The following is a 12,112-nucleotide window of genomic DNA, read 5'->3' as shown; positions in this document are numbered from 1 at the left end:
GACAACCAGGTTCTGCACCCATTGTGATCCACACAATTCAACACCTTTAGGACCAGACTGCTAATCCAGCCAGATGAAAGTCTCCTGTGTCTTCTAGCTTGAAAGAGGCAGTCCTGAGATGCCTGACAAACCTAGTTCCCAGTGCCCCCCAGCTCACTGCTCCAATTTGCTTCTTTCAGGAATCCCACAAAAGCATCTATTGTGGGATACACAGGAGAAGGTTGGTTTGAGCAAAAATTGAGTTGGCAAGGAGCCAGGACTCTACCATGACTGCTGGAGACATCCCCCAGGCAGTTTGTTTCACACTTGTGTGGCAGAGGTTTACACTAACATGCCTGAACACCAGGCTTTGGAAACCTAGGTCTGTGGGTAGATCAGGCATACCTGGTCCAGCAACTTTTGTTGGAGGTCAGATAATTAGTATTAAAGCAGCACTATTTCCCTCTTCCCAGCCCATGAACTGACATAAAAACAAGGAAACAAGGAGGAATAAGCCAATTGACCCTTAGAGTCTTTTCCACCATCAACCCCATCTCAAATCCATATTCCCACACTCAACTACACACCTAGATGCCTTTAGAACTTAGCACAGGAACAGGCCCTTCGGCCCACAACATTGTGCTGAACCAATTACATTAGTAATAAAATGCTCAACTAAGCGAATCCCTTCTGCCCCCACAGTGTCCATGTCCTACCATTTTCCTCACATTCATGTGCCCATCTAAGAACTTCTTGAATGCCCCTATCATATCTGCCTCCACCACCACCCCAGACAGCGCATTCCAGGCACCCACCGCTCTGTGCAAAAACAAAACTTACCCTGCACATCTCCTTTGAAGTTACCCCCGTCAGCTTAAATGCACGCCCTCTGGTTTTAGACATTTCAACCCGAGGGAAAAGATACCGGCTGTCTACTCTATCTATGTCTCTCATAATCTTATAAACCTCTATCAGATCTCCCCTCAGCCTCCGTCACTCCAGAGAGAACAACCCAAGTTTGTCCAACCTCTCCTCATAGCACATGCCCTCTAATCCAAGCAGCCTCTTGGTAAACCTCTTCTGCACCCTCGCCAAAGTCTCCACATCCTTCCTGTAATGGGGCGACCAGAACTGAATGCAATACTCCAGATGCGGCCTAACTAAAGATTTACAAAGCTGCAGCATAACTTCCTGACTCTTGAACTCAATGCCTCAACTAATGAAGGCAAGCATGCCATATGCCTTCTTTACCACCCTGTCAACCTGTGTAGCCACTTTCAGGGAGCTATGAACTTGGACCCCAAGATCCCTCTGTTCATCAACACTGTTAAGGGTCCTGCCATTAACAGTGTACTGTCTCTTTCCATTTGATCTCCCAAGGTGCAACACTTCACATTTGACCAGGTTGAACTCCATCTGCCATTTCTCCGCCCATATCTGCAACTGATCTGTATCCCACTATATCCTTCGCACCAAGAAATTTATCTCTTTCTTAAAAATATTCAGCAACATGACAAATTCCATGTTCCCCACACTCTGGGCGGAGAACATTCTGACTGGTTGCGTCACAGCCTGGCACGGAGGCTCCAATGCACAGGATTGCAAGAGGCTGCAGAGGGTTGTAGACCCAGCCAGCTCCATCACGGGCACAACCTTCCCCACCGTATTACAATAAGAATGGACTCTTGACCTCACAACCTACCTCGTCATGGCCCTTGCAACTTGTTGACTGCCTGCACTTTCTCTGTAACTGTTACTCTTTATTCTGCATTCTGTTATTGCTTTTCCCTTGCACTACCTCAATGCACTGATGTGATGAAATGATCTGTATGGATGGCATGCAAAACAAAGTTTTTCACTGTACCATACATGTGACAATATTAAACCAATTTACCAGAGAAGATCAAAATATCATTTGCATTTTTAACATCTTGTTTCACTTGGCATGACCGAAAATAAACCCACAAGTCTCTATGGCAACGCTTCCCAATCTATCACCCTCTATATAATAGCCAGCCTCTCTGATTTTCCCCGACCAAGGTGGATGACTTTATATTTATCCAGATTAGGGCCCAGATTTACTTATGCTGTTGCATAAATAAATCTGGGGAATCTTCAATGCATTAATAACAATGCGTTTGTTGTCTGCCGAGGGCATTTGCTTGCAAGGTAGTGGAGATCCTTAGAGGGACGGGGTGCGGGACCCAGCCAATGTAGTGGTCAATTAGTCCGTGCATTTTAAATATTGCCATTTTAGACTTACCGCCTTAATTACTTGCTTAATCAAGTCCTTGGATTGTTTAGAGTTTAGATCCTTCAGGTCATCATTAAATTCCTTGTTCAAGATCTTGAAGGTTATATTGAAGGCAGATGTTGGGACTGCTGTAGAGAGAGAATTCTCGATGGTTTTCGGCAGAGTGGATGCTGTGCTGGTGGTGGAGGACACGTTGCTGGCTGTGGTAGTTGGAAGAGTGTGGCTGGTAGACTGAGATGTGGAGCCAGTGCGACTTGTCACCGGGCTAACACTGGCGTTAAAGGCAGGCTGTGATGGGCTCATTGAAGCCACATTGGAGCTAGTGGAATTCCCTGTTGGATAGCCAGTGTTTTTCGTCATAGGGGATGTGGTTGACTTGGCAGTCATGGATGGCCCATAGCTGGTTGCGATCGATGTGGGGGTTGTCACAGCGGAAATCGTGGACTGAGCAGTCACGCCAGAGAGAGTTGTGGTGTTCACTGGCAGCATCGTACCAGTCGAAGCTGAGGAAGGCAAAAGTGGTCCCGTGGTGCTGGAGGTATTGACAGATTCGGAAGTGCTCTGACTTGACAGCGTGCTTTGGGTTCCGGTCGTATTATGTGACCGCGATGTTGTTGTGGCTCTCACCGTGGTGGGAGAGGAGGCCCCACTGGTTCCACTTGCAGCAGCAGGAGAGGACCAGGTCTCCAGCGAGGAGCCAGTACTTGTTACAGCAGAGCTAGTGGCAGGTGGAGAGACAGACGTCACCTTCTGAGAGGGCGAGGCAGAAGAGGTTGTTGCATTCACCAAGGGAACAGTCGTGGATGGTGTCGCAGACGGGCTCGTGGCGTTTGCCGAGGGGGCCATCGCGGAGGGTGTCGCAGACGGGCTCGTGGCGTTTGCCGAGGGGGCCATCGCGGAGGGTGTCGCAGACGGGCTCGTGGCGTTTGCCGAGGGGAGGGCCGTGGAGGGTGTCGCGGAGGGTGTCGCAGACGGGCTCGTGGCGTTTGCCGAGGGGAGGGCCGTGGAGGGTGTCGCGGAGGGTGTCGCAGACGGGCTCGTGGCGTTTGCCGAGGGGAGGGCCGTGGAGGGTGTCGCGGAGGGTGTCGCAGACGGGCTCGTGGCGTTTGCCGAGGGGAGGGCCGTGGAGGGTGTCGCGGAGGGGCTCGTAGTGTTCATGGAGGGGAGGGCCGCGGAGGGTGTCGCGGAGGGGCTCGTCGTGTTCTTGGAGGGGAGGGCCGCGGAGGGTGTCGCGGAGGGGCTCGTAGTGTTCATGGAGGGGAGGGCCGCGGACGGTGTCGCGGAGGGGCTCGTAGTGTTCATGGAGGGGAGGGCCGCGGACGGTGTCGCGGAGGGGCTCGTAGTGTTCATGGAGGGGAGGGCCGCGGAGGGGCTCGTAGTGTTCATGGAGGGGAGGGCCGCGGACGGTGTCGCGGAGGGGCTCGTAGTGTTCATGGAGGGGAGGGCCGCGGACGGTGTCGCGGAGGGGCTCGTAGTGTTCATGGAGGGGAGGGCCGCGGACGGTGTCGCGGAGGGGCTCGTAGTGTTCATGGAGGGGAGGGCCGCGGACGGTGTCGCGGAGGGGCTCGTAGTGTTCATGGAGGGGAGGGCCGCGGACGGTGTCGCGGAGAGGCTCGTAGTGTTCATGGAGGGGCTCGTAGTGTTCATGGAGGGGAGGGCCGTGGATGGTGTCGCGGAGGGGCTCGTAGTGTTCATGGAGGGGAGGGCCGCGGATGGTGTCGCGGAGGGGCTCGTAGTGTTCATGGAGGGGAGGGCCGCGGACGGTGTCGCGGAGGGGCTCGTAGTGTTCATGGAGGGGAGGGCCGCGGACGGTGTCGCGGAGGGGCTCGTAGTGTTCATGGAGGCGAGGGCCGTGGATGGTGTCGCGGAGGGGCTCGTAGTGTTCATGGAGGCGAGGGCCGTGGATGGTGTCGCGGAGGGGCTCGTAGTGTTCATGGAGGCGAGGGCCGTGGATGGTGTCGCGGAGGGGCTCGTAGTGTTCATGGAGGCGAGGGCCGTGGATGGTGTCGCGGAGGGGCTCGTAGTGTTCATGGAGGCGCTCGTAGTGTTCATGGAGGCGAGGGCCGTGGATGGTGTCGCGGAGGGGCTCGTTGTATTCATGGAGGGGAGGGCCGCGGATGGTGTCGCGGAGGGGCTCGTAGTGTTCATGGAGGCGAGGGCCGTGGATGGTGTCGCGGAGGGGCTCGGAGTGTTCATGGAGGGGAGGGCCGCGGATGGTGTCGCGGAGGGGCTCGTAGTGTTCATGGAGGCGAGGGCCGTGGATGGTGTCGCGGAGGGGCTCGTAGTGTTCATGGAGGCGAGGGCCGTGGATGGTGTCGCGGAGGGGCTCGTAGTATTCATGGAGGGGACGGTCGTGGATGGTGTAGCAGAGGAGCTCGTTGTATTCATGGAGGGAACGGTCGTGGATGGTGTCGCGGAGGGGCTCGTTGTATTCATGGAGGGGAGGGCCGCGGATGGTGTCGCGGAGGGGCTCGTAGTGTTCATGGAGGGGAGGGCCGCGGACGGTGTCGCGGAGGGGCTCGTAGTGTTCATGGAGGGGAGGGCCGCGGACGGTGTCGCGGAGGGGCTCGTAGTGTTCATGGAGGCGAGGGCCGTGGATGGTGTCGCGGAGGGGCTCGTAGTGTTCATGGAGGCGAGGGCCGTGGATGGTGTCGCGGAGGGGCTCGTATTTACGGAGGGAACGGTCGTGGATGGTGTCGCGGAGGGGCTCGTTGTATTCATGGAGGGGACGGTCGTGGATGGTGTCGCGGAGGGGCTCGTAGTGTTCATGGAGGCGAGGGCCGTGGATGGTGTCGCGGAGGGGCTCGTTGTATTCATGGAGGGGACGGTCGTGGATGGTGTAGCAGAGGAAACGGTCGTGGATGGTGTAGCAGAGGAGCTGGTATTTACGGAGGGAACGGTCGTGGATGGTGTCGCAGAGGGGCTCGTTGTATTCATGGAGGGAACGGTCGTGGATGGTGTCGCGGAGGGAACGGTCACTTTCTCTAATGGAGCACTCGTAGAAGGAGAGGCATGGACGACAGTAGTATTAGACATGATGGTGGTGTCCCCCAAGGAGTGTGACGAGGAAGGTCCAGTAGTTGCATTTGAATTCATCGATGTTATACTTGTACTAGGGATCTCTGTTGTTGTGTTCTGTACTAGCACTGAAAATACAGGAAAAAAAAGCTCTCAGATCAACATGACAGTTACCTGTGGGGCAAGGAATCCCCCAGGACTTAATCGATCTTCACCAAGAGACTGCAGATACTGGAATCTGTAGCAAAAAAAAAATCAAACTATTCAAGGAACTCAGCAGCATCTATGGAGGAAAAAGGACCCAGATGAAGGTTCTCGACCCAAAACATTGACTGACCATTTCCCTCCACAGATATTGACTGTCATGCTGAGTTCCTCCAGCAGGTTGTGTTTTTGCTCGATCTTCACCAAGGTCACTTCAGACCCACACAATAGAAGCCCGTGTCAAATCCCTTTCAATACAACTTCTTCCATTCTGTATGCTATAGAAACTCTACCCCTTCCTCAACTAAGCTCCAGCTGAAACTCATGCCTTTGTTACCACCAAATGAGACTATTCTGACAAAATGCAGGGCACCCACCCGCGTTCCTCTCTTCATAACAGTTGTACAAGACACTGGTCAGGCCGCATTTGGAATATTATGTTCAGTTTTGGTCACTCTGCTACAGGAAAGATGCCATTAAGCTGGAAAGAGTGCCAAGGATGTTGCCGGGACTCAAGGGACTGAGTTATGGAGAGAGGTTGAGCAGGTTGGGACTTTCTCCATTGGATCATAGGAGAATGAGGGGTGATCTTAGAGGTGTACAAAATCATGAGGGGCATAGATAAAGTGGATGGTCACAGTCCAGGGTTGGGAAATCAAGAATTAGAGGGCATAGGTTTAAGGTGAGAGGGGAGATTTAATAGAAACCTGAGGGGCAGCTTTTTCCACCCAGAGGGTGGTCAGTTTATGGAACGAGCTGCCAGAGGAAGTGGTTGAGGCAGGTACAACAACAACAATGTTTAAAAAGGTACTTGGACAGGTTCATGGATAGGAGAGGTTTAGAGGGACATGAGCCAATGCAGGCTTAGAAAATGCAGGACTAGCTTCGATGGGAATCTTGGTCGGCATGGACCAGTTGGGCTGAAGGACCCATTTCCGTGCTGTGTGACTATCAGCTCAAAGTTCAGCTCCCCCCATGTCCCAGAGAGTTCCATCGCCAGTCACCTTCTGTGGTCACTGTTCAACAATTGTTCTCTGGTGAACAAAGTGTTGATTTTAAACATTCTTATCCTCGTTAGAAAGATATTACCACTCACCCACACACCAAGGGCTATTTACGCTGGCTAATTGTTCTACCAATCCTGGGATGAGGAAACTGGAGCACTTGAGGGAAAACACACACAGTCACAGGGAGAACGTGCAAACTCCACACACAGACAGACAGCACCCAAGGTCTGGATTGAACCGATTATGTTGCCTGCGTTTGGCCCACAGCCCTCTAAACCTCTCCTGTCCATGTACTTACCTTGATGGCTTCTAAATGTTGCAAATGTGTTCGCCTCAATCGCTATTTCTGACAGCTCATTCCAAATATGCACAAGAGGCTGCCCCTGATATCCTCTTTAAACCTCTCACCTCTGATCTTAAATCTGTGCCCTCTCGTTTTAAAGCATCCCCTCCCTGGGGAAAAAGACTGCTTTCACCCTGTGTGCCCCTCTTGACCTTATACATCTGTATCAGGTCACCCCACAATCTCCTACGTTCCAGGCAGTAAAGTCCTGGTCTACACAACCTCTCCTTGTAGCTCAGGCTCCCCAAGTCCAGGCAACATCCTGGTAAATCTTTTCTGCATTCTTTCTAGCTTAATAACATCTTTTCTATAACTTTCCTTTTGTACTACCTCGATGTACTTATGTCTGGATGCCACGGAAACGAAAGCTTTTCATTGGATCACAGTACATGTGACAATAATAAACTGTGTGGAGCAGGGGAAAATGAGACGTTTCTTCAATTATCGGTGTGTTGACTGTATTAACAGTCAAGATGACAAGATAGCATGTCACATGCCCAAATTTTCCAATAACACAAGCAACCTTCTCTTCATAGCATTACAAAGTGATAATAATAGATTAAGCAAATGAGCAAAGCTGCAACCAATAGGTTAGAATGGATTGGTGCATCTCCCAAGAGAGGGGGCAGTGGGAGAGTCTCAGAGCATGCAAACAAGGTTTTCAGCACACCGATCCCTCACAAATCCCATTTTATTCTCACCACGTTCCCCCAGATTGACCTACAAACCACAGAATCATAGAACAGTACAGCACAGTACAGGCCCTTCAGCCCACAATTTGTGCCGACCTTTAAACCTCGCCTAAGACTATCTAACCCCTTACTCCCACATATCCCTCTATTTAAAATTCTTCCATATGCTTATCTAGCAATCTCTTGAATTTGACCAATGTACCTGCCTCCACCACCGCCCCAGGCAGCACATTCCATGCTCCAACCACTCTCTGGGTAAAAAAACCTTCCTCTGATATCTCCCTTGAACTTCCCACCCATTACTTTAAAGCCATGCCCTCTTGTATTGAGCATGGGTGCCCTGAAAAAGAGGTGCTGGCTGTCCACTCTATCTATTCCTCTCAATATCTTGTACCCCCCCCATCATGTTCCTCTTATCCTCCTCCTCTCCAGACTAAAGCCCTAGCTCCCTTAGTCTCTCCTCATAGTGCATACTCTCTAAACCAGGCAGCATCCTGGTAAATCTCCTCTGCACTCTTTCCAACGCTTCACATCCTTCCTATAATGAGGCGACCAGAACTGGACACAGTGCTCTAAGTGTGGTCTAACCAGAATTTTATAGAGCTGCATCATTACCTCACGACTCTTAAACTCGATCCCTCAACTTATGAAAGCTGACAACCCATAAGCTTTCTTAACTACCCTATCCACCTGTGAGGCAACTTTCAGGGATCTGTGGATATGGACTTCCCCCCCCCCCCCCCCCCACAATCCCTCTGCTCCTCCACATTACCCAGAATCCTGCCATTAACTTTGTACTCCGCCTTGGAGTTTGTCCTTCCAAAATGTACCACCTCACACTTCTCCGGATTGAACTCCATACCAGGTGCAATGTGCAGGAGCCACTTAACCTACCATCCCAGCGGCAGACAAATGTGAGATTATTACACATTTGTGTCTCAGAAAGGGTTGGACAGGACACTCACCAAATGGAGGAAAGCTAGAAACAGAGCAGGTCCAAAGAGGTTTAAGGGATTCATGTGCACTGGTTGTGTGCACCTGCCCCCGAAAAGGTGGTGAACACCATCTTAAACCACTCAGTGCCTTCTGGAAGGCCATACAATATAGGAGCAGGATTAGACCATTCGGCCCATCAAATCTGCTCTGCCCCTCAATCGCGGATGACGTTTCTCTCCAACCCCATTCTCCTGTCTTCTCCTTGTAACCCTTAACCCCCTTACCAATCACAAACATCAATCTCTGCCTTAAATACACCACGTAGGTGCCACGGCCAAGAAAGCTTACCAGCATCTCCACTTCCTCAGGAGGCTAAAGAAATTCAGCACATCCCCTTTGACCCTTACCAATTTTTAATCGATGCACCATAGAAAGTATCTTATCTGGATGCATCACGGCTTGGCTCTGCCCGAGACCACATGAAACAGCAGAGAGTTGTGGACACAGCTCAGCACATCACGGAAACCAGCCTCCCCTCCGTGGACTCTTTCTTGCTGCCTCGGGAAAGCAGCCAATGCAATCAGAGACCCCTACCATCCCAGACATTCTCTCTTCTCCCCTCTCCCATCAGGCAGAATATACAAAAGCCTGAAAGCACCAGGCTCAAGGACAGCTTCTATCCCACCATTATACACTATGAGCAGCAAATGGTTTCTCTGTGAAACGGTGCTTCCAGCTGTGGCCTAATTAGTGCTTTATATATTTCCAGAACACTAATTAGGCCATGGTCAAGCATGGTGCACAGTTCTGGCCACCACACCACAGGAAGGATATGAGAGCATTAGAGGGAGTGCGGTGGAGACACGCAAATGCACTGCCAGGGTTGAAGAGTTAGAGTTAAGAGGAGCTAGCTAGCTAGCCAGGGTGAACGGGAAGCATACATCTCCCTTGGCAGAGAGGTCAATAACTAGGGAACATTAGAGTGTTCAGAAGAACATTAAGACATGAAGAAAACCGTGTAGTTGGAATCTGCAATGCACTGCGGTTTGAGGTATTGGAGGCAGGGCCCCTTGTTTCCTCAAGAATTGGATAAATAAAGAAAAATTTGCAAGCTTTGATTGGCAAAAGGGCCTCCTCCATACTGTGACCGTTCTACAATTGCCTCCACAATAGGATTAAAGGGGGGTTAACAAAAGAGTAGTGGGGTTCTGGAAGGGTGGTGGAGGCAGAACCTCTTAATGAATTTAAGGTATCTGGATGAATACGTAAAGGGCTGAAACTGACAGAGTAATGGACCCAGAGCTGGAGTAACTCAGACTGGTCCACAAGAGAGACTGCAGATGCTTGAAATCTGTAGCAACACACAAGATGCTGGAGGAACTCAGCCGGTCAGGCAACGCCCATGGAGGGAAATGGACGGTCGATGTTTCGGGTTGAGACCCTTCATCTGGACTCAGTCCTGATGAAGGGTCTTGACCCGAAATGTCGACTGTCAAATTGTTCCACTTTTTTGCCAACGTGGACGTAATGGGCCTGATTCTGTCCCATAACGCTGATCTTGTCAACTGAAGCCTCGTTACAACACCATTTGCTCGGGAAGTACTGCAGACCGAGCTGCAAACCCCACAGCGCCATAAGCAAATGACTCAGTACCAAGAAGCGACGAAAATAGACAGCTGCGGTGACAAAGGAGTGAGGCGGACCACGTACACGTGTGCAAGCGAGAGGAGAGGCACAGGGAGGTAAGTGAAAGGGGACTGTGATTACTCTGCTGGGAGCTGTGGGAGCTGGCATGGACCCAATGGGCCGAATGACCTGCTGCCGTGTCGTAAAAGGAAGCAAGTGTGAAGAAGACCAAAGAGATGCAAAATGAGTATACAAAAAGGTTGGGGGGGGTGAGGGGAGTGGTGGAGGGTGTAACCAGTGGGAAAAGGTGGGTATAGTGAGCTTTCCCGACTTGTACATAAACACACAACAAAATCATGAAAAGACATTTCATTTTTCACTCGAGGTGGATACTGAATATGCCCAACCAACCCACCTAAAGCTCTGGACACTCATCTCCTCCATAATCCTCAGCAAATTGCACCCCTAAACCAAGAATTAAACCCCCCCCCCCCCCACCAACCTCCAAGGACTTCGCTTCCACCCTGATGAAGGATGTTATTAACAGCCTTTAAACGTTATAATCGTGAGTTGTTAGGCTGGTCTGACAAACCCCCTAAATGGATTTGAATTACAGAGGTGTCAGTAGCTCATTTCTCATCACAGGGAGTTGCAACTCCTTGCAATGGAATCACTTGGCAACTTATTTCATAGAACAGTACAGCACAGGAAAAAGCCCTTTGGCCCACAATGTTGGCTGAACTAATTAAACACCTAACTAAACTAATCCCTTCTGCCTACATAATGTCCATACCCCCCCCCCCCCCCCATTCTCTGCACATTCATGTGCCTACCCAAGAGCCTCTTAAACACCTCTATTGTATCTGCCTCCACCACCACCCCGGCAGCATATACCACACTCTGTGCAAAAGAAACTTGTCCTGCACGTCTCAATTGAATTTACCCCCTCTCGCCTTAAATGCATTCCCTCTAGTATTAGACATTTTGATTCTGGGAAAAAGATACCAGCTGTCTATCTATTCCTCTCATAATCTTATAAACCTCTATCTGGTCTCTTCTCAGCCTCCACCGCTCCAGAGAAAACAACCCAAGTTTGTCCAGCCACTCCTTATAGCACATACCAGGCAGCATCATGATAAACCTCTTCTGCACCCTCCACATCCTTCCTGTAATGGGTGACCAGAACTGCACACAACACTCCAAGTGCAGCCTAACCAAAGTTTTATACAGCTGCAACAAGACCTACTGACTTTTATAATCTATGCCTTGACCGACAAAGGCAAGCATGCCATACACCTTCCTTCCCACCCTACCTACTTGTGTTGCCACTTTAAGAGAGCTAGGAACTTGGACCCCAAGAGCTCTCTGTGCATTAATGTTCCTAAATCCAGTCCAGATGAAGGGTCTCTGACGTTTTGACTTCATCTGAGCCAGATGAAAGGTCTCGATCTGAAATGTCGACTGTCCATTTCCCTCCAGCTGCCTGACCCGCTGAATTCCTCCAGCAGTTTGACTTTTGCTTTGGTTTACGATGCTCTGTCACTTTTAACAGAATAATTATATTCCATTGGAAATATAATCGTCAAAGCAATTTTTATGATAGTTTTATAATGCCAGTGCCTCTTTAAAATAAAATAGAGGGCACTTCGGCAACGTTTGCTTTTAAGCAGTGAGTTGTCAGCTAAAAGGGAGGTATCAGTCTATTTGCACAGTAGCTCATAAGACTGAGGAATTATAAATCATTCCTAATAATCACTCACTGAAAACTCAGAGGCGAAACCAAAGCAGGTGGTTCTAAAGAGGGTGGGTCGAGAGGGAAGAAGGGAGGGGGAGATCAGGAGTAAAAGAACAGAGCAAAGAGGAATGTTCCAGAAGGAAGAGAAGGGAAGACAGAGAGGAGCAAACGATCAACTGCCTAAAGAATTGTAATTTAGGACCCAAAAGTACCTCAGCACTGAGCACTGATCCACCCAGTTCCTCCTCCACCCACCCCAGCCCCCCCATCGTCCTGTTCCTTCCCCCTCCCTCACCCACGCCATCTGCCCATCACCCA

At 50.7% G+C, this 12,112-nt stretch overlaps 1 protein-coding gene across 2 annotated transcripts in view; it reads right to left on the bottom strand.

Annotated features, from left to right (window-relative positions):
* Positions 1 to 12,112, bottom strand: part of LOC127587350 (mucin-1-like) — a 48,442-nt gene that overhangs the window by 25,223 nt on the left and 11,107 nt on the right. Inside the window, exons 2-3 of one of the 2 annotated variants that reach the window (XM_052045615.1) lie at positions 5,426 to 5,489; positions 2,243 to 2,951 (exon numbers count right to left, since the gene is read on the bottom strand). In XM_052045615.1, the coding sequence (XP_051901575.1) occupies positions 2,243 to 2,722 (480 nt within the window). In that variant the 5' untranslated portion in view covers positions 2,723 to 2,951; positions 5,426 to 5,489. Of the gene's footprint in view, positions 1 to 2,242; positions 3,561 to 5,425; positions 5,490 to 12,112 lie in introns of those variants that run through there. The other variant, XM_052045614.1, reaches the window with a different exon arrangement.

This window comes from Pristis pectinata, chromosome 40 (assembly GCF_009764475.1).
Source record: "Pristis pectinata isolate sPriPec2 chromosome 40, sPriPec2.1.pri, whole genome shotgun sequence".
NCBI classification, from domain to species: Eukaryota; Metazoa; Chordata; class Chondrichthyes; order Rhinopristiformes; family Pristidae; genus Pristis; species Pristis pectinata.
This window is presented reverse-complemented; position numbering and strand designations above follow the sequence as displayed.